General features: G+C 41.4%; 1 protein-coding gene across 1 annotated transcript in view; it reads right to left on the reverse strand.

Moving 5' to 3' along the window:
* LOC126184681 (uncharacterized) overlaps nt 1-23,987 on the reverse strand; it is a 295,613-nt gene that overhangs the window by 138,504 nt on the left and 133,122 nt on the right. The window contains exons 2-3 of the mRNA XM_049927173.1: nt 6,744-6,868; nt 3,556-3,720 (exon numbers count right to left, since the gene is read on the reverse strand). Of these exons, the coding sequence (XP_049783130.1) occupies nt 3,556-3,720; nt 6,744-6,868 (290 nt within the window). The remainder of the gene's footprint in view (nt 1-3,555; nt 3,721-6,743; nt 6,869-23,987) is intronic.

The raw sequence follows: 23,987 nt of genomic DNA on the forward strand, positions 1-23,987 counted from the left end.
AAAAGTCACACATAATATGGTGAATAGACATGGGGTAACAAAGTCAGCATCGCAAAGGATTTGGGTGTCTCACAGTCAAAGATATCTGCAATTTGGAAGGACAGAAAGTTTCTTTTTGAACACAGTTCTTTGAAAATCAAATGGGCTAGATCATCGGAGCACAAAGATACTGAGGAAGCTTTACTTACATAGCTTATGCAGCAAACATCAAATAACGTGCTGATTAATGGATCTGTTCTTCAAGCTGATTAATGGACCTATTCTTCAAGAAAAAGCCAATGAATTTGTGCATATGTTGGGAAATTCAAACTTCAATTGTTCTTCATCTTGAATATAATGTTTCTCAGTTTGCCAAAATATTATTTTCCAGAAAAATTTGTGGCAAAGATGCTGGTGTACCTGTTGGCATACCAGATGAGTGGCTATCTAAGAAGTGGCCTGTTTTGTGTGAAAGTTAGAAGTCAGATGTTATATTCAATGCAGATGAAACTGGTTTGTTTTGTAACATGATCGCAGATAAGACATTGAGAGAAGAACAGTGTTCAGGTGGGAAAATGTCTAAGAAATGAATCACAATTATGGTTGCTGCAAATATGACAGGATCATGTAAAGAAATGCTCTTGGTGATACAAAAACCAGAAAAGCCTAGAAGACATTTTAAAAACATTCACCCCCTACATGTATTTCATGAAAGCAAGGCAAAATCTTGGATGGTGTCTGATATTTCTGAAAAGTGGTTGTGTAACTGTGACTCTCAGCCACAATCAAAGAAATGAAAAATTATTCTCCTGATCAACATCTGAACTGCTCATCCAGTAGTGTTTTTACCTCCAAATATCACTTCACTTCTACTGCCAGTGGATCAGGGAGTTATAAAATCTTTGGAAATTCAGTACATGAAACTTCAAGTGATGAACATGTTACCAAAAATTCAAAGAAGGTAAAGAAATAGTTTTCAACTTTCTTGATGCAATTTTAAGGACATTGGAAGAGTGGGAAAATGTCACTCAAAGCTAATTGCTTTAAACATGCAGAAGTCATAAATATCTCTTCACCAACAGCAGCAACAGCTCATAATGAAAATGAGGAGGACATTCCTCTGAAAGAATTATTTTAAGAACTTTGTCCATCATTGTCAACTTGTGAAACAGAGGACCTCACCCAGGTAGACAACAATCTTACCATGTATGTTTCAGTGAATGAAGAAAAAACTGTAGCTAACACCCAAAGCCAACATGTGATTGATGAACATGAAAACAAACAAGAAGAACAGTTTATTGCGCCATCATTTAATGAAGCCCTCAGTGCAGCAAAAACATGACAAAAATTTCTTATTTTCAAAGAAGAGTTTAATACAAATGCAATGTCAACTTAAAAATGCCTCTCATCTTACATGCAAAAAGCACACAAGGAGCATATCCCCTCACGTCATGTCATTCTCTTGAAACAATCACCTGGGCTAAGGCCATGTGCCGATTTCAGAGCTACCGTCGAATCCCCAAACTGTTGTTGATTCCTTCCCTTTACCCTGCCAAGAAGATCTGATAGACAAACTTGAACAAGTCTTCCTTTTTTCCCTTTCAAAAACTGACTTTAGGAAGTATATCTGCAACTGTCTTTGGATGAGGCATTCAAGAAGATTTTTGCAATCAATGTCCATCTGGGTCTGTTTCAATTTCAGCTGTTACTGTTCAGTAGTGCATCAGCTCCAACAATTTTTTGCAGATATTTAGGGCAGCATACTTCACTGTTGCCAACCTGTGCTAATTACTTGGACTATATTCCAGCTGGACATTTGCAGAATATGGAAGCAGTGTTGAAAGCGTTACAATTCCAAGTGTTCCTTTTTAAAACAGAAATAAAGTATCAGGATCAGTTTATTAATGCACATCAGTCAAATTTGTGTGCCACTCAAGACATGCCTGTCTGCCTGCCATCCCCCCCCCCCGCCCCCCCCCCCCCCCACACACACACACACACAAATCTCAAATCTAACAGAACTGCAAGGTGTGATTCACTCACTCACTCCCTCCCTTGCGCACGCGGTGCTCCTGCAGAACAGATCAATACACCCAGCATGCTTACAACATATTGTTGTGCAGGATAGCCTGCACATCAGGGGCTGTAATATTTTATTTGGCTGCTGAAGTGTTAGATGTCCTGCAAATCAGGATGATAACACAGTCCAATATTACTCCAACAGAACACACCTGTCGTGCAGGGCAACCAACATGTCTGGGACTGGAAAACTGTTTGTTGTTCTGACATGTAGGCTGCCCTGGAAAGCAGGTCAATTTAGCTGGCCAATATTATCCCCATATAACACATCTGTTGTGCAGGGCAGCTGACAAATCACGGGCTGAAAAACTGGTTTTTGCTCATATCTCCACTCTTATGGGAGCTAGGAAGTCTTAACTCATGGCCAATGAATGTTTGGCTAAAAGATCTTGGAAATTTAGTCTCTTAATGTGACTGGAAGCTCATTGAGATTTTATTAATCCATATTGCTGTGAGACGTTGCATTTTTAAATTGTGTAACTTTTTCTGCAATTCCAAAATGCTGTGATGTGTTTAGTAGTACACTATTGTTTACATAATCAAATGTCCACATCAAGAAAAGTAATCTATCCAATGGCTGTAAGAGTTTTTTTAAATGCTTAATGCGAGGAGTAAACTGCCCTGACAGCTAATGAGTCCTTCCTGACACTAAACTGCATCTCCACTGATAGGTTATGAGTGCTGAAGTAAGTAGCAACTCTAGTGTACATTGCCTCTACTAAAAATTTTCAGGACACTGGTGGTAGTTGTCAATTTTATAATTTCTCCTCTGCTGTAGAACTGTTTTACCACTAAATGTTCAAGTTCTTCTCGATTAGAAACTGCCTGAAACGATGGTAAATAATTACAGTGCTAATGCAGCTTCACAGACCTTTACTACTGAACTTACCATTCATGTATTACATCTTATGTATGCCTATATTTTGCACATATTGATACGTAAAATTTCATTATGTCTTGTATTTTGATAAGTTCTACAACAGGACTGTAATAAAATGGACACTAAATAAATAAATAAATAAAGTCATGGACATAAATGTCCTTCACTAACAAAGAATGGAATAAATGGTTAAATTACTGTAGTTGCCTTCAAAAGACTTGTCTCCAATGAATCTCTTATAAAGCTATGTTTTTCATTTGTTGACAGCTCACATATGTGCATATTTTTGGTCAGAAGAGGGGGGGGGGGAGGGGAATATATCAGAGACTTGTAGGTATTTTCATTTGCTATGATTATTTCTTTATATGAAAACATCTTATCACTATTTTCCATACACATATATGAACACTGAAGTCCCTGATGAGCGAGGTGCCCCAAAACAATCCTATCAAAATCAATTTACATATGTAATTGTTTTTCACAATATTTATGTCCCACATACAAGTTAATCAAATGTTTGTATCTGACCAGTACCCAAATATATATAAAAACTTGGGTTCTCCACAAAAGCCTAAGGAAAGAGTAAGTTACTTAAAATGAATAATAAAATGTAATACCTTAAAATTCTCTGTCCTCGCCTGCTCTGGTGTCACATAAAGAAGTTGAGTTTTGGGATGTTCACTCAACAGGTCTTTCATGACTGCCTTTATTTCCGAAGTACGCATATTTGAATTTATGGCACTTGCTTGAATTCCTTTTTGTCGAAGATGGTCAACTTGATCCTGAATAAGGAAAAATTCAAGTTGAATAGTACTTACAAAAGCTCTTATTTTACCAAATGTATGTTAATTATAATATTAAGCACAAACTAACAATGTACTTTTCTTAAGAGGTAAAGAAAAATAATGTACGTTCTCTGACACATCACACTAGAAATGCAGCTCCTGAAAGAGACAATAGGTGGGAATATTTTAGAAATCTTTAAAAGAATGATTTCATACAACATTGCTGCATTAGTTAATGAATTATATTACTCACTTATTAACAGTAACTGAATTTTTCGTCAATGCTTTTCAGAACATGGCAACAATATTAAGTAGGAAACACTTTGCTAATGTTCTGCAAAATGTTATTTATTTGGTCATGAATCAGCTTTTGGCTTATTAGGCCATCGTAAGGCGATAACTTCAGACACAGATACGATGACGTGCAACTTACACAGATATTACTTATACAGAAGACACAAAAGTTATTATATATTGGGTGCTTCCAAAGGAAAGTTACATTTTTGTATGTCACACAGAATAGTTCGATTTAACTACAAATGAAAAATATTTTTTAATGTGAATAGCATTCCATTTAACAGATGAAAAATAAAGTTGAATTTAAAACTGAAATCTACTATTCGTGTAACTGAAACTTAATTTAAAAGAGTGGAAAAATGAAACAGTTTGATTGCTAATTTCTAATTTCTCTCATGTTGCAATACACTAATTGCCACAGCTGCCTGACTTGACTAACATACAGTTTTCCACAGTACTTGCACATGATTTTACACAACACTGTGCCAACAGTTACAATTTGGCTTACCTACTGCATAAAATTTTCGACATGCTGTTGATATCATAAAACACAAATCTTTAGATGCAGGAATAGCTTTTTGGTAGATTATCTGAAATTATGCCAACATATGGCATGGCGCACTAGTTTTTGTAACTACTGGCTTGTTCCTGTTGGGCAGCATACAAGAGTGCAATAGCAGTTGTATCGTCAAATGTCTCAGCATTTCAAGTCGTTGAGACACAAGAAAGGACTGAAAGTTCACATTTACCTTCACCATATTGCATTACACATCAAGTTTTTGTTGTACTCAACCATTAAGTACAGTCATTTGAAAAGATAGCTGACAATACTACTTAGTTTTGGAATTTGAGTACTATTTTTTAAGACTTAACTTGTACTGGGGATGAGAACCATTGTTGTTACAAATTAAATGAGGAAATTACTGTATTTCCACAAATCTAATGTAATGCACACCCAAATTTAAAAATTAAATCACAAAAAGAAAGAGTTTGTTGGTATATCGCTAGTATGCTAAATTAATTTTACACAATTTATGCATACATGAACTATCCAAACAAAAACAATTTTTAAGTGACTCATTGTTAAGTGACACAGTCGTTCCAAAGAATGCCTAACTCGATTACCTACATTACATGCCAATGAACATACTGTAAATTTTACAGGTGTTACTCATCATTATTCAGTAACATCATCAATGTTACTGGTATCCTTGGAGGAGTCTACATCAGATTCATTTTCTCTTTTCCCTGTCATCCTTGGCGTCATACCAGAGCACATCAGACTTGCTGCCATCCAGAGTATCTGAAATAACAGCATTTCTTCCATGCTTTTATGATCATCAGTGCTTCAACACTTTTCCAGGCAGCTGAAACCCTGTGTGCAGTAATGTGGGGTGCTGCATGCTTAATTTTTCCTGTTGGTGTCAGTTCATGGTTTCATTAGTGGAAGAATATTTCATAACCGTTGAACTGTTTAGTTATACTAAAATCCAGGAGTTTAAACAAAGAAGGCATTCCTCCAGGAATAATAACAAGGTCACTGGCTAGGGTGTGGATTTTCTTTTTTATCTCATCAGTGAGATGGCCACAAAATGCATCGCAACAAAGCATTGATGGTAGTTTCGGAAGCACATAAGGACAGAGTTCCCATACATTTCAAAGAAAATCAAGCATAAATGATTTCAGCCATCCATGCCTTCTCTTGATTTCAAACAATTTCATTTTTTGGAGCCTTGGGGCTCGTTTTCCACTTTAAGATTAAGAAACGGGGAAGTTTGTACCCATCTGCTATGATTCCCACCATTACAGTTTTGCACTGTTTTTTTACAACCTGATGTTTTTATGGTAACTTATTTTTTCTCCTCCTCAGTCAATCGTGTAATTATGTGGCATATCAAAATAAACTGGTGTCTTATCAGTGATACCTATTTGACCCATCAAAAAATGCTTCTTTCTGATGTGTGATGGCATATTGCTAAAATTCTTAAAGTTTTTCTCAAAAGCCAGTGGAAGCTTTGGCATACTGTTGCACGGTGTCACAGAGGTAAGTCCGTGTGTTCCATATTGTGGTAAACCCATCCACAGCAAGTCTTAAACTCTTCCAACGGTTTATAAAGAACTGCAGCCACCTTTTTGCTTTGTTTCTTATGGCAGCACTAGTCAAAGGTTGCCCATTCTTCCTCCTTTCACAGACAAATTAAAAACATCTTACTTCAACATCAGGAGGCCTTCCTTTGCAAGGGTCAGTGAACTTCTTTCTAGTTGTGGCAGGTGCAAATATGCCAATTTCTGATTCTTCAATAAGCAGACATTACTCTCAGCTACACTGAACCCTTGTCCTGGCCTCCTCTCCCCACACTTTTCACCATGAAGAATTACTTTACACTTGAAAGTAGTATCATATGGTGTTCTTCCCTACTCGCCTTCCATTTTGTGACTATCTGATACAGACATACTATGCAATAATAAGGCAACAATATTGTAACGAAGTTGAGATTAACAAAAATACACTGTGATATAAGAAACAATACCTAAATTTCAATTATATTGCCAGTGACTGACAGATTCAATTTTTTACTACACTGCAATGCACTATTGACTCTTGTGTGCACCCCAGTTTTGAATACTGCATATGGTAAGACAAGTGCACATTAGTTTCATGTAAATAGAGTAATTTACAGAAGTTGAGACAAAAACAAAATGAAAAATAACAATCAACTCACCTTTATAAGAGCAAGAAGTGGAGAAAATACCACTGCAACCTTGTGCTTGTACACAACAGCAGGCAACTGGAAACACAAGGACTTTCCAGATCCTGTTGGCATTGAAACATACACATCTTGTTTCCCTGAAATAAAAAGAGTTGCTGATGAATGAACATGGTTATTAAAAACAGAAAAAAGGACAAAAAACCAGTATCACAACTATACATACCCATAAAGTTACAGTACTAACAAAAACAGAAACTGAGTTAAATACACAACTTTGAGATTGAACTATTACAACCATGAAGAGGTTCCTTTCAGAATACTTGATTTACTAAATTAATATTTTAGGCTGCAATTTCTTTGGTGAAAATCTGAAAGCATTATTCACAAGATCATTAACCCCTCAAATGGATGTGGTGGAATCATACTGCACAAGTTAGGAGCATGGAATTTATTTCTGTAAACTTTCACAGTAATAACTATTTCCTCCTATACTACTACTTCCCCCTTCTTCTCGACTTCATGGATTAAGGCTCCCTCTCTGTTTCATTTTCACAAATTATTTTTCCTTCTATTTTTTTGGCCTTCCTAAGTTCCTTCATCCATTTGGTTTGTAATTTAAAACCAATTTCAGAAGCACTGTGTTGCCTCTCATTTATGTGCATTCATGCCACATGTTGTGGTACATATTTATTCTATTTTCCGTTGCTTCCTCTTTCAGCTTTTGAGAGACAGTTTCAATTCTTGTATCTCTAATGTAGACTAGCTGCTTGCCCTTCACATTTCTTAATTCGGCATTCTACTCAATGTTCCTTCTGTTATATCCAGCACTCTGTAACATGCAGAAATACTGGAAGACCCCTTGTTTTATGAAACTTTGTTCTTGTGTCCTGTCGGGTCTTCTTCTTTAGCTTCCAGTGGATGTACATCCAAACTTCACTAGTTTCATGTCCATATCTATTATTATCACAGTCAATCTGACATCCCAGGAAGTTGAACGATGACACATTCCAGAATAGCACTCCTGCATCCACCCTACCAAGAAATTCTCAGTCCAGTCACAAATTTCACTTGATACCCCATACAGTCATACTTTTGATGATAATCTCAGGTATGGGTCTGAGTCCAATGTTTTTTGGAAACAAGAGAAATATTGCATATACCTGACTGACTTGAGTCATGGCTTTCAGTATGCAAGACGAAGAATGCACGAGTTTTTGAAATCTGTGCTTGTTGGCATGTGGGAGGACATTCTGCTCAAGATACCTCATTGTGTTTGAACTCAGAGTACATTCATAGTTTCTACAACAAATGGATGTCAAGGATATTACACAGCAGTTTTTGGACCATTTCTGCTACTCTTCTTGTATACAGGTGTGACCTGTGCTTGCCTCCAGCTACTGGGCATGGCTTTTAGTTCGAGGGTTAACAGAGGAGCTAATTCAGGTGTAAATTGGATACAGAATCTGATGGGATTCCATCGGGCCCTGGGACTTTGCTGAACTTTAACGATTTCAGCTGTTTCCCAATGCCACTGACACTAGTATCTATTTCACTCATCTTTTCAGTGGTATAAGAATTAAACTGGGACAATACTCCTGGGTTTTCCTTTGTAAAGGAACATTTGAAAACAGAGTTAAACATGACTGCTTTTGGTTTGCTATCCACATTGTCAGTTCCTCTGTCATCCACGAGTCTGGACACTAACTTTAGTGCCACTAAAGGCCTTTACGTAAGACCAGAATTTCTTTGGGTTTTGTGAAAGGTCATTCGACAGTATGCTGCCATTGTAATCATTGAAGGCTTCATGCATTGCTCTCTTGACAGCCAAATGTGTTCCATTTGCATCTCTCTATACTCCTCTGCTTTGTTTTCTTTATTTTCAGTTATCTGTATGATCATTATTTTAAATTCTTAAATTTATTGCATGTTTGAGTGTTTACTATACACAGTCTTAAGTTTTTTAATATCTGTGCACGGTAGTGTCTTGCCGTTTTTGGTATGCCTAGGGACTGAGACTGCAGCATTCAGATGTAAGCTCAGTTGGTGACCCTTGACTCACAGCACCAGACAGTGCTGGCTTTGGCCAGCTTGAGGCTGTAACAAATGGTCATCACTATGGGGAGGCCAGGCATGGGATACAAGGGTCATCCAGTGTGTCCCTCAATCTGTCCACTACTGTGACCACCCCCGTTACAGCCCGCACTGTTGACCACTCACCAGTGGTTGAGTGGGAGGTCATACCAAGGTGTGGCAGGCAGCGAAAGACTTTCCGGGGGAGGGGCGGCAGGGTTGGAGCTAGTCGGAGGGATTCCCCAGTTAGTCTCATAAACAGGTTTCAGGTGCTGTCTATGGCTGACAAAGATCCTGAGCCAGATGCAGTCACTCACCCTGTTCAGAAGAAGCCTATCAGCCCACTCATTGTGGGAATTCACAGAGGGTGGGATTACTGTTAGTTGTGAGCTCCAATGCCCCTTTGCAGCCCGCAGCCCTTAGGGATATGGCTGTCAAGGAGAGGAAGGAATCTAGTGTGCATACTGGGACGAGTCATTCCAGATGTGGAATGCGTATTTCCAGAAGCCATGAAGAGTACAGGCAGTGGCTCATGTTGCTACTAACAGTGTGGGTTGCTTTGGATCTCTCTGGTTTTGGGTGGCTAGCTGAATCTTCACCAAGATTGCTAGTCTTACTTGTGAGGTGTGGGTGTAGCTCACCACTTGTAACACAACTGAATGTGGTCCTTCAGTATGGAGCCCAGTGGAGGGCCTGAATCAGTGGCTCACACAGTTCTGCGACTGTGTAGGCTGTAGATTACTTGACTTGCACTATAGGGTGGTGGATTCCTGGGTTCCGCTTAATAGGTCAGAGGCCCACTACACACACGAAGTGGCTACATGGGTAGGGGGGCTGTGTAGAGAGGAGTGGGTGGTTTTTTAGGTTAGAGGGTCTTGGGAAACAACAGAAAGGGTTACAGTCTCAAAAGGTGCTTGTCAAACACAGGTCAAGGGTTGATGCAAAAATCATAGGGATTTTAGTAGTAAGCTGTCGAAGATGTGTTGGTAAAGAACCAGAGCTCCAGGTGCTAACAGAAGGCACTGGAGGTCAGATCGTTATAGGTACTGAAAGCTGGCTAAAATCGATAATACAGAGTGACAATTACTGAACAGTATGAAATAAAATCATCATAATTTCTGAACGGTTTGTATTGGGACGTTCAAACTGCACGGTTGGCCACAGAGCATGATGGGAATTAGTATGTGAATATGGTTTGGTTTAGTAACAAAGACCACTTTGATTTGCATGAGTTCGTCAGTAAGCAAGATGGGCGCATTTGGGGGACTGAGAATTCACGTTTTGCGACCTAGAAGTATCTTCACCCTCAACAGGTGGCTCTGTGGTTTGCAATGTCCAGTCACAGAATAATCGGAGTGATATTCCTTGATGGCACAGTGACTATCAAAAGGTACATGAAGGTTTTGGAAGATGATTTCATTCCCCATTATCCAAAATAACCCTGATTTCGAGAAGATGTGGTTCATGCAAGACGGAGTTCGACCCCATCGAAGCAGGACTGTGTTTGATGTCCTGGAGGAGCAGTTTGGAGAGCGCATTCTGGGTCTGGGGTATCCAGAGGCTACTGGCATGGGCCTTGATTGGCCGCCATATTCTCCGGATCTTAACACATGCGACTCCTTTTTGTAGGGCTACACTAAAAACAATGTGTACAGCAGTAACCCCATTGCTGAGCTGGAAACAACCATTCAAGAGGTCATCGACAGCATTGATGTTCCCACAATTCAGCGGGTCTCGTGCAGAATTTCGCTATTCGTCTGGTTCATCGCCAATGATGGCAGGCATATAGAACATGTCATAACCTAAATCCGACTATCTGTAGTGATGTTTACATGTTGAATAAAGTATGTACAGGCTATAGTTTGTAACTAATTTACGTTTTTTTAATATAGTTTAATAATTGTCACCCTGTAAGTTCAGGCGAAATTTTTCCACAGTACCGCTACCTGACGTTGTTCAGAAAGGATATTTTAAATACAGTTGGTGGTGGCGTGTTTGTTGCTGTTAGAAGTAGCTTACCTTGTATCAAAACTGAAGTAGATAGTTCCTGTGAGCTAGTATGGGTAGAGGTTATACGTAAGAACCGGAAGAAATTAATAGGTGGTTTCTTTTGCCGACCTCCCGCCTCAGGTGATACAGTTGCTGAACAGTTCAAAGGAAAATTGAGTCTCATTTCAAACAGGTACCCACTCACACAGTTATAAGCCTACATGATGGTGACTGCAAATCTACCCTCGATACATAGGCGAAATTGCCAATTAGTTCAGGATCCCAGTCGAAGCGCAAATGGTTGCGAAAATACAATCGACCTCTTGGCGACAAATAACCCAGAGCAAATAGAGTCATTATGACAGTAGCACGGAGGGCTGCATCAAACCAGTTTCTGGACTGAAGACCACAACATGACGGATAAAGGGAGTAGTGAACACAAGGTCCTTGTAACGAGACTGAATACAGCAACACACACAAATAAATCAAAAATAAACGCAAAATCTATTTTAAAAAAGCAGATAAAAATTTTATTGAAGCTTTCCTAATAGACATTGTCCATTCGTTTCGAAGTAACTAATAGTGTAGACCAGACGTGGCTTAAATTCAAAGAAATATTATCAACAGCAGTAGACAGATTTGCACTAAATAAATTAACAACTGACAGAATTGACCTCTCATGATGCACAAAACAGGTCAGAAGCAACGAAAAAAAGCATAACCAAATTTAAAAGAACGCAAAACCAGCAAGATTGGCCAAGTTTTTCAAAAGCTCGAAATTTAGCGCGAACTCCAATCGAGATGACTACATCCACATAGATACTCTGCCAATCACACGTAAGTGCATGGCAGAGGGTTCATCGAACCATCTTTACAATAATTCTCTGTTATTCCAATCTCGAACAGAGCGCGGAAAAAACGAACACCTATATCTTTCTGTGCGAGCTCTGACTTCCCTTATTTTGTTACGATGATCTTTCCTCCCTATGTAGGTCGGCGTCAACAAAATATTTTCGCATTCGGAGGAGAAAGTTGATGATTGAAATTTCTCAAAAAGATTTGGCCGCATCGAAAACCACCTTCGTTTTAATGATGTCCACCCCAAATCCTGGCCGGCCGTTATGACCGAGCGGTTCTAGGCGCTTCAGTCTGGAACCGCGCGACCGCTACAGTCGCACGTTCGAATCCTGCCTCGGGCATGGATGTGTGTGATGTCCTTAAGTTAGTTAGGTTTAAGTAGTTCTAATTCTAGGGGACTGATGATCTCAGATGTTAAGTCCCATAGTGCTCAGAGATATTTGAACCTAAATCCTGTATCATGTCAGTGGCACTCTCTCACCTATTTTGCGACAATACAAAACTTGCTGTTCTTCTGAGAACTTCCTCGATGTATTCCGTTAATCCTATCTGATAAGGATCCCACATCACGCAGCAGCACTCAGAGAGGACGGACAAGCATAGTGTAGGCAACCTCTTTAGTAAATGTTACATATTCTAAGCGTCCTGCCAATAAAACGCATTCTTTGGTTACATTTTCTGTGTGTTCTTTCCAATTTAAGTCGTTTTTAACTGCAATTCCTAGGTATTTAGTAGATATTACGGCCTTTAGATTTGACTTATTTATAGTGTAACCAAAGTTTAACGGGTTCCGTGTAGAATTCAGGTGGATGACCTCACACATTTCGTTATTTAGAGTCAACTGCCAATTTTTGCAACATACAGATATCTTTTCTAAATCGTTTTTCAATTGGTTTTGATCTTCTGATGACTTTACTAAACGATAATCGACAGCATCAACTGCAAACAACCTAAGGCGGCTGCTCTCCTAAAGCGTTTATACAGACAAGAAACAGCAGAGGTCGTATAACACTCGGGGAACGCCAGAAACCACTTTTGTTTTCCTTTATGTCTTTCCGTCAATTAAGACGGACTGTGACCTCTCTGATATGAAATCATGAAACCAGTAACATAACTGAGATCATATTCCATAAGCACGCAATTTCACTACAAGCCGCTTGTGTGGTACAGTGTTAAAAAAGCCTTCTGGAAATCTAGAAATACGGAATCAATTTGAGATCCCTTGTCAATAGCACTCAACACTTCGTGTGAGTAAAGAGCTAGTTTTGTTTCACAAGAACGATGCTCTCTAAACTCCTTGTTGACTGTGTGTCAATAGACTGTTCTCCTCGAGATAATTCATGATGTTCGAACACAATATATGATCCAAAATTCTGCTCCATATCGACGTTAATGATATGGGCCTGTAATTTAGTGGATTACATCTACCACCTTTCTTGAATACTAGTGTGACCCGTACAACTTTCCAGTCTTTGGGTACGATCTTTCGTCGAGCGAGCGGTTGTATATGGTAAGTATGGAGCTACTGCATCAGCGTACTCTGAACGAAGCTTATTGGTATACAGTCTGGACCGGAAGACTTGCTTTTATTAAGTGATTTAAGTTGCTTCACTATTCCGAGGATACTACTTCTGAGTTATCCATGTCGATCCGAATTCTGGAATATTTACTTCATCTTCTTTCAAATGGTTCAAATGGCTTTAAGCACTATGGGACTAAACATCTGAGACATCCCTAGACTTAGAAATACTTAAACCTAACTAACCTAAGGACATCACACACATCCATGCCCAAGGCAGGAACCGAACCTCCGACCGTTGCAGCAGCGCGTTTCCGGACTGAAGCGCCTAGAATTGCTCTGTCACAGCGGCCGGCTCATCTTATTTAGTGAAGAAATTTCCATTGCTATCGCGCAGAGAAGGCATTGATTGTGTCTTGCCACTAGTATACTTTCCATACGACCAGAATCTCTTTGGATTTTCTGCCAGGTTTCGAGATAAAGTTTCGTTGTGGAAACTACTGTAAGCATCTCGCATTGAAGTCCGCGCTAAATTTTGAGCTTCTGTAAAGCATCGCCAATCTTGAAGGTTTTTGCGTTCGTTTAAATTTGGTATGCTTTTTCCGTTGTTTCTGCAACAGTGGTCTGACCCGTTTTGTGTACCAAGGGGGATCAGCTCCTTCGTTTGTTAATTTATTTGGTATAAATCTCTCAACTGCTGTCGATAATATTTCTTTGAATTCAAGCTACGTCTGATCTATACTCACATTGTTAACATGGAACAAGTGGGGATTGTCTCTCACGAAGGCGTCAAGTGAATTTTTATCTGCTTTTTGGATTGGTATATTTTTAGTTTATTTTTGGAGGATTTGGGGGTTAAAATATTCAGTCTCGCTACGACAACCCAGTGTTCACTCATCACTGTATCCGTTTTGATGCTCGTTATTAGCTCAGGATTATTTGTTGCTAAGAGCTCAAGTGTGTTTTACAACCGTTTAATATTCGCGTGGGCTCATGAACTAATTGCTCAAAATAATTTTCAGAGAATGCGTCTAGCACAATTTCTGATGATGTTTTATGGGTACTTCCGGATTTAAACATGTATTTCCGTCAAAATATGGAGGGTAAATTATTGTCACCACCAACTAATTGTTTGAGTCGGGTACGTGTTTGAAATAAAACTCAAGTAATCTTTGCACCTTTCAGCAACTGTATCTGAGTTGGAAGGTCGATAAAAGGATCCAATTATTATTTTGTTCCTGTTGCCAAGAATGACCTCTGCCCATACTAACTCGCAGGACCTACCTAGTTCCATTTCGCGACAAGATAAACTACTTCCAGCACCAACGAACACGCCACCGCCAACTACGTTTAGCCTATCCTTCCGAAACAGTTAGGTTTTAAGCAAAACTTTCGGTTGAACTTAAATGCAGCTTTAGCCAGCTTTAAGTGCCTATAACAATTTGAGCATCAGTGCTTTCTATTAGCGCTTGGAGCTCTGGTACTTTCCCAACACAGTTACGACAGTTTACAACTGTTATATCGATGGTTCCTATATCTACGTTCTTCCTGTATTCGGCTTGCACCCTTTGAGACTGAAGCCCATTTTGTGTTTTCCCGAGACCCTCGACCCTAAAAAAACCGCCCAGTCCGCACCCCACAGCCTCTGCTGCCCGTGTAGCCGCCTCCTGCGTGTAGTGTAGGTCCTTTTAATGGTTTCCACAAAGACGCCCTGTCTCGAAAGCTGCTCAGTTCCGACTTAAGGTGGAACGATCACATGCGGAAAGCTGTAGAAACGGGAGCAGTAGCAAGATGCGTAGGGGTGACTGAAACCACCTTGTAATTTTACTGTAGCAGCTAGGTTCGGAAAGGTGACTCGTTTCGAGATATAGGAGTGCCAAAAATATGATTGCGTAGTGGTTGTAATCATTAAAGGAATTGTCAATAGAATCCAACACAGGTATGTGTTTGAATTGAAAGACCCGATTCCAAATCATGGACGTCATTTCTAGCGGATAGCGTAATACTAGAGATCTAAGAAGCAAGTGTACATTTTCTTACAACCCCAATCAGTACACCATCTAATACTGTTTGTGATCCTTCTTAATCAACCATCGCCTATAGCTCAGTGGATATGTCACCGAACCTCTGACAAAGGATCGAGAGAGAATGCGCTACAAATCCTGGAGTAATATCTAGCTGCGGTGGCGTGAGGGATTCGCAAATACCGGTTTCATACCACGTTCCTTAGCCGAATCACTTTCTAAATTGAGTAATTTTATTACGAGGTTGCACCGTCGACGACGTGTTGGTCTGATACTATATACTCCTGTGATCGCGGTATTTGTCTGGGCAAAACCCCATCTCATTCAGAGGTGATGTCGTACTTCGATTTGTAAAGTGAGTATAGCTTTTAACATTGATACTTACCTGCATCTATAGAACCAAGACCACTTGTGACAGTAACATACAGTAGTTGTTGGGATCGGGTTTTTTAGCATCTGGTGGTTTGTAAGACGATCACCGTCTCGGTATTTGTCTGGAAAACCCACGTGATTCGTAGGTAATGCCATACGTGGATTTATAAAGCAAGTATATGTTTTAGTATGGATACTTGTGTGCACCTGTAGAACCAAGACCGCTTGTGACAATAACATAAAGTAGTTGTTGTGATTGGTTTTTTTAACGTATGGGATGATTACAGCTCTCTTTCTAAGACACAGTGGTATCACTCACAAGAAAAAACTTATGAGACATGTCCACCCATCGCTGATTTTCTCTCAGCATTATTTTGTATCGTAGGTAATCAGTTACTGACGAAGTATTATACTTAGTAGTAGGGGGTGCGTGATAGGTTCACCTTGAGCATCAGGCATATAAAGTATGTGTTTGTGTTCTGACATATGCGAAGTAAATGACTATGTCCACTCATAAGGAAGGTGTGGATTTGATATCCAGTACTGTGATAGCAAAGGGAAGAATATGTCACATCATATGAATGGTACTGATATTTCTATTTCCAGAGCCATAGCCATCAACAGGGTGTATTTCCGAGACTTCGCTCATTGTCGAATCTCGTTCAACTGCGACCGCAATCGTAACATTCAGTTGTAAGTACAGGAATGAAATATACATGTGACCGATTTCTTAGGATGATTGATTCTAGCTGTGCGTGCTCGGCCTGCAGTACCTGTGCGGGGGTGATTCATGTTTCCCTTTAACGGTAAAAGCTGTCAGAATGGAGAGGCCTGATGGAGTGTAGGAATGTAGATGAATTAAGGTGTTGTCCTCTAGACTACCGAATAGAGAACTAATACTTAGTATGTGTAGGATAGCTTTCGTGATCGCGTGGAAATTTGAGATTGAATATGGAGGTGCGTTTGCACTGGACCATTATTCCCTCCCATGTAAATTGTTTGGTTGACTGCTTCTGCACATTTCGCGCCTTTATTTAGTTGAGAGAAGATCGATTGTGAGGTGTGTATCTAGCATGTGGAAGCCAAATTTGCCGGTTCTATTGACATGAGAAACACCTTAGTTGACCTTGTAAATTATAGGTATGATTTCGAATATGTTACATGACCGAGATCGGTATTCACGGATGGAAGTATCATTTTTCGTCTGTCTGTTTCTAGTTACTCAGTGGTCTAGAGCATGCATGTACCACATAGCTACAGTTTCGGGTTTGTATAAAAATAATTCCTAGTCTATATCTTCGGAATTATTTTGCGTGAGTGTAGGATACTGCTGTGTGCGAACCATGCGAAATTAGATATGTTCTTGTAATCCCAGATTCTGGAGCTGGGTGTAGAAATGTGAGCAAGCAGGCAGGTCCAGACCAGGAACAGTAACGCGTTTGTACTGGGGGGGGGGGGGGGGGGGGGACGAGCCAGTCTTTGCACAACAGTTCTGAGAGTGGCTTCGATCCACTGACAGCTTTCTGATGTAAAAGAGATGATTTTGTATGGCAGAGGATATGAATTGTATGTTTACTACATCTACATGGTACGTGGTGATATATTGCTGGGTTGGAGATAGGTTTCATGCTTTAATATTCAAGCTCCTGTCCTCAGTAGCTGAATAGTGTAATTGAGTAAGAGTCTTTCCGTATTTGACGATATGTATGGCACTTTGCGAGGTTTAGTTGTCGGTGCAATACGGCGATCAGTATAAAATAGTTTATTGCCACTGATGTCATGTCTGTAGAAAGAAAGAAAAGGCGGACGGTGCTCCCCTAGGACTGAGGAACATTGTGACATATAGCCGGTGTGAGTGTAGGCATACCATAATTTTTTCAGATGCTGTACAGATATAAAAGATAACTGCACTGTTTGTGTAAAATGTGTATATATTGCACTGTCAAGTTACTTTGGCTTATGTTGTGTAAAATGTGTATGTACTGCATTGTAAGGTTACTGTGGTTTATGTTGTGGCATGACTAGAGAGGATGACTGTGTGTCCTATCGTGAGGGACGTATAGACTCAGCACATCGACATCAATTGGTGTCAGACTGTAGCAGCAATCATAATATTTAATTGTAGTTACACTGGTAAATATGTTCCTGGCCTCCAATATCCTTGTGAGTCTCGTTTGTATTTGATGGTCTGTTTGTATTTGATGATCTGTAGACTACTTTGCAGGTTTAACTGTCAGTGCAATTTAGTGATCTGTGCAAAATAATTTTACCGCTGAAAGTCCCCTCTGCAGAAAGAAAGAAAACGTGGATGGTGCTTTGATACCGACGACCTCAGTAATTCAGCGGATAAATTCGATTACAGCAAATAATAATGCTTGATTCATTCACATCCTTTGTGCTGGGATATAGGAGGCTCTACATAGTGGTGGGAACGTTTGTGTGTGTTGAAAGCAGGAAGGGTAACACGTGATGGACTGGCGTATCACATTAGGACCACTGGAAAGAGTCGGCCGGAGTGGCCAAGCGGCTCTAGGTGCTACAGTCCGGAACCGACCGCTACGGTCGCAGGTTCGAATCCTGCCTCGGGCATGGATGTGTGTGATGTCCTTAGGTTAGTTAGGTTTAAGTAGTTCTAAGTTCTAGGGGACTGATGACCGCAGAAGTTAAGTCCCATAGTGCTCAGAGCCATTTGAACCACTGGAAAGAGTGCATCCGATGTTATTCTGCGCTATTTGCAGTTAAGCACGGTTAGATGCATCTCTAATGTCACGCTAGGAACAATGTGCCCTGTGTTACTCTGTCATCAATGGTAAAGACACGTGCTGCACGGAGGCATCTCATGTATGAGACCGGCGTGAGCATGCCTTGGAGTTCTGCAATGTCAGTACAGCACTGGCTGTACACCCAAAAATAGAGGCAACTTGCACCTGCGCCCGGTGGTGGCTCGTGACTGTGACTGCGCGCGCCCCTTGAGCGTCTGTGCTCCCGCCCGGTCGCGTCAGCATAGGTGTCTAAGTGAACACTTATTTCGAGACGAATTTCTCAGGTATCAAGTAAAAGGGATGTCGCCGCCTCATGCATGTGGGCATCTGTGCTGTCTACAGGGGTTGGTGGACAGTGTCTGCATACGTTGTTTGTGTGTCTATTGCACTATTTTGCGAGTAGGTCTGTGGGCTGCGCTATGCATCATTTAGGCAGTTTATGAGTTGATTTCGTGTCTACACATCTGTCTACTGAATTATTTAGGAGCATTCTGCATGTCCGTACTGAAATTATTTTGGTAAATTAGGAGTTGTTTGCGTGTCTGCAGAGTGTTATTTAACAGTAGCTTACAGGTCTGTGGGCTGTATAATTGTTCCAACATAAATAAACTCCTTCCTTACTCTCTCCAGCAGCCCAGCGCAGGTTGAGTCATTTTCGCCCCATTTTCCCACGCCCAAGACCACCATCTTGGATATGTCACAGGATGGATGACAGCACCCTCTAGTCGCAGTGTTATGTACTAGGTCAGCTGGAGTCTAGATCTCATGGTGGAGACATTGCATGCAAAATAAAAACGTATGTCCAGCAGAGGCAGAGTCATTTTGCCACCATTTCCCCTCACGATCTTGGATTACGCATGAGACGGACGACAGTGCTCTCTGGTGGTACTGTGTACTAGGTCCAGACCCCATGATGAATACACTGCCGCCACTTTGGACAACGGTACTTGCATCATCAGCTGACGTCATGGCTGTCATCTTGGATTACGTCATGGAATGGATGACTGCGACCTCTGGTGGTGGTACTGTGTACTAGGTCAGTTGGAGTGCGGACCTCCTTGTGAACACACTGTATGGTAGTGCTGTCTCTAATTGTTTAAATAAAGACTAGTGCATGATTTCGGCAGATGAAGATTAGCAAGCATGTTTGCAGAGTCTTTTAGATGGATTATTATTTTGACAGTTTACGAGTTGTTTGGATCTCTGGACATAAATGTATTGCATTATTTATGAGTGGTTTGCATGCCTGTAGGCTGCACAATGAGTTATTTTGACAGCTTACAATTAGTAGGCACGTGTGTAGAGCATTATACATGAGTTATTTAGGAGTAGTTTGCAGGTCTGTATGCTTTGTGGCATGTCAGAGCATGTGTTCTGTATCACTGTGATAAATATACTCCATCCCTAAATAAAGTGTTCCAATATAAAAAAGTACACTCCTTCCTCTCCCCACCAGCCCAGTGCAGGCTGAGTCCTTTTCCCACCAAGCCCTAGGAAGAGATGACAGTCAGGTGACTTAGGCTAGTGGAGGTAGTCCAATCGACCTATCTTCCTGCCAAAATTCAAACTAATTCAAACTTCCCACCAAAATCCGCCATATTGGATGACGTCATGGCCGCCATGTTGGATGATGTCATGCGCTGTTGCCAAGTCTACACACCACCGTCTTGGATACATCTGCAAACAATGCTGAGTGGGCCAGAATTCCCCTTGCCCCAATACTTTCGCCATCTCGTAAAGTCATCAGGGGATCAAAATCAATTGCAAAATGGTTTAAGCAAGATATCTACATGGTGCGAAAAGTGGTAATTGAGACTAAATAATGAAAAGTGTGTAGCCATTAATATGAATACTAAGAGAAATCCGCTAAATTTCAGTTACAAGATAAATCACGCAAATATAAAGACTGTAGATTTAATTAAGTACTTAGGGATTACAATTACGAATAACTTAATCTGGAACGATCATACACATAACCTTGTAGAGAAAGCAAACCAAAGAGTGCGATTTATGGGTAGAACACTTAGCAGGTGCAAGACGCTACTTACGAGATTTCTTACACTACTTTTGTCAGCCCTCTTCTGCAGTATTGTTGTGCAGTGTGTGATCCGCATCAGAAAGGACTGACCGAGGACATCGAAAAAGTTCAAGGAATGGCACCTCGTTTTGTATTATCGCGAAATAGGGGGAGAGAGTGTCACGGATATGATAAGCGAGTTGGGGTGGTAATCATTAAAACAAAGGTGTTTTTCGTCACGGAGAAATATTTTAGTGTTACTCATCTACATAGGGAGAAATGATCATTGTAATAAAATAAGAGAAATCAGAGCTCCCACACAAGTGTTCGTTTCTCTCGTGCGCTGTTTGAAAGTGGAAGGGTAGAGAAGCAGCGTGAAAGTGGTTCAATGAACCCTCTGCCAGGCATCTAACTGTGAATTTCGTAGTAGTCATGTAGATGTGTAGGTGCTGATAATGCAGTAGTCTCTGTTTTCTTAGGATTTTCGCTACAGTAACTGTATACCGTGGAGAGTCCCTACCATCATAGACTGGATCACGGGGTCCCGGGTTCGATTCCCGGCCGGATTGGGGATTTTCTCTGCACAGGGACTGGGTGTTTTTGTTATCATCATCATCATCATCATCATCATCATATGTGAGCGTGACTACATTGTATTGTGAAAAGGAACTTGGATGTAAAATTGGGACTCGCTGATGACCACGCAGTTGAGCGCCCCACAAACCAAACATCATCATCATCATCATCATCATCATCATCATCATCATCATCATCATCATCGACTGTTATACTGGGTACATATCTTTCAAGTGCACAGTGAACTACTCTTTAAAACTTGAACCATAGTTCCTCTACATGCTCCTGTCCTGAGTTAACCCTTTCGTGGTTGATGGGCCATATATGTCCCACTGACTTTGAGCGCCAGTTCGAGTGTCGGGATATATGTTACCCAGCTCTGCACGGTGCTGCCATCTAGGGACGACTGCACTGATCCTGAGAAAAAATCGGGACTGCACTGCAAAGGCAGGAGTGGTAGTTCTGCAAGGTTCGCAGAAGAGCTTCTGTAAAGTTTGGAAGGTAGGAGACGAGAAAGGCAAAGGTCCCGAGTTCTAGTCTCGGTCCGGCACACAGTTTTAATCTGCCAGGAACTTTCATATCAGCGCACACTCCGCTGCAGAGTGAAAATCTCATTCTGAGAACAAAAGTTGTTTGCACTGCTTGTGGTGTACCACTTTGTGCCACACCATGTTTTTCCAAGTTTCATGGAATGTAAAGTTTTGTAAGTATTGGTCATGTATCATGAAAACTGAAATGTAATGAATATTTTTTACACTGGCTCTACACAAATAAAAAGATTACATACATGTATAATTTGTAGTTATTTTATTCTCCACAAAATTCTGTTTATGGCTAAAAAAAATAAAATTACAAAATCAGTCAGTCAGCAGAAAAGGTATCACGCGTTGGTTCATGGGACATGTGTGTCCCACTTCCTGTTGTGAAAAAATGGAGAACTTAAAAAATACACTCCTGGAAATTGAAATAAGAACACCGTGAATTCATTGTCCCAGGAAGGGGAAACTTTATTGACACATTCCTGGGGTCAGATACATCACATGATCACATTGACAGAACCACAGGCACATAGACACAGGCAACAGAGCATGCACAATGTCGGCACTAGTACAGTGTATATCCACCTGTCGCAGCAATGCAGGCTGCTATTCTCCCATGGAGACGATCGTAGAGATGTTGGATGTAGTCCTGTGGAACGGCTTGCCATGCCATTTCCACCTGGCGCCTCAGTTGGACCAGCGTTCGTGCTGGACGTGCAGACCGCGTGAGACGACGCTTCATCCAGTCCCAAACATGCTCAATGGGGGACAGATCCGGAGATCTTGCTGGCCAGGGTAGTTGACTTACACCTTCTAGAGCACGTTGGGTGGCACGGGATACATGCGGACGTGCATTGTCCTGTTGGAACAGCAAGTTCCCTTGCCCGTCTAGGAATGGTAGAACGATGGGTTCGATGACGGTTTGGATGTACCGTGCACTATTCAGTGTCCCCTCGACGATCACCAGTGGTGTACGGCCAGTGTAGGAGATCGCTCCCCACACCATGATGCCGGGTGTTGGCCCTGTGTGCCTCGGTCGTATGCAGTCCTGATTGTGGCGCTCACCTGCACGGCGCCAAACACGCATACGACCATCATTGGCACCAAGGCAGAAGCGACTCTCATCGCTGAAGACGACACGTCTCCATTCGTCCCTCCATTCACGCCTGTCGCGACACCACTGGAGGCGGGCTGCACGATGTTGGGGCGTGAGCGGAAGACGGCCTAACGATGTGCGGGACCGTAGCCCAGCTTCATGGAGACGGTTGCGAATGGTCCTCGCCGATACCCCAGGAGCAACAGTGTCCCTAATTTGCTGGGAAGTGGCGGTGCGGTCCCCTACGGCACTGCGTAGGATCCTACGGTCTTGGCGTGCATCCGTGAGTCGCTGCGGTCCGGTCCCAGGTCGACGGGCACGTGCACCTTCCGCCGACCACTGGCGACAACATCGATGTACTGTGGAGACCACACGCCCCACGTGTTGAGCAATTCGGCGGTACGTCCACCCGGCCTCCCGCATGCCCACTATACGCCCTCGCTCAAAGTCCGTCAACTGCACATACGGTTCACGTCCACGCTGTCGCGGCATGCTACCAGTGTTAAAGACTGCGATGGAGCTCCGTATGCCATGGCAAACTGGCTGACACTGACGGCGGCGGTGCACAAATGCTGCGCAGATAGCGCCATTCGACGGCCAACACCGCGGTTCCTGGTGTGTCCGCTGTGCCGTGCGTGTGATCATTGCTTGTACAGCCCTCTCGCAGTGTCCGGAGCAAGTATGGTGGGTCTGACACACCGGTGTCAATGTGTTCTTTTTTCCATTTCCAGGAGTGTATTTTTGTGGTGAAAATATAATAATGGGACTGAAAAGAAAACGTTATCACCTTAATATTTTAAAAATCTGTAAAAAATGAATTTTATCCATGAAAGGGTTAAAAGTTTCAAATTTCTCAGTGAGATACGACACTGCTGCTTCTCTGTCTAGTTTTACACACAGCTCTTTGTTTTAGTTGCCCTTTGTACTTTGGTATTCGTTGTTGCTGTAACTGCCACATGGTCAACGATACCAGTTTCGATGTGGACATCCTCAGAGTGGTTAGGTCTATTTACTGTCATTAGATCAAATATAATTCCACCCTGACTAGTGCTCCAGACTACCTCTTCTAAGCAGTTCTCAGAGAAGACATTTAGTAATGTTTTGTAGGATATCTTGTCACACTTATCACTAATAAAGCTGGAACTACACCAACTGATTGTTGGATGTTACAGTATGATTAGGGAACTTTTGTACAAGCCGAGGTTTTCCCCTAAAGTTTTTGGCTACATCAGGAGGGCAAGTTTGGTGGTCGATAGAAGGATCAGATATAACTGTATGCCTACCCTTAATACTGAGAATTCTCAAACCATCTCGCATGCAGCTTTAATTTCTACATCGGTGGACTTGAATTGCTGGACGACTGCGACAAATGCTCACCTCCATTTCCCATTAGTCTATTCTTTCAGTATATGTTTAAATTTTCCCCAAAAATTT

The sequence above is a fragment of the Schistocerca cancellata genome, chromosome 4 (assembly GCF_023864275.1).
Source record: "Schistocerca cancellata isolate TAMUIC-IGC-003103 chromosome 4, iqSchCanc2.1, whole genome shotgun sequence".
Taxonomy (NCBI): domain Eukaryota; kingdom Metazoa; phylum Arthropoda; class Insecta; order Orthoptera; family Acrididae; genus Schistocerca; species Schistocerca cancellata.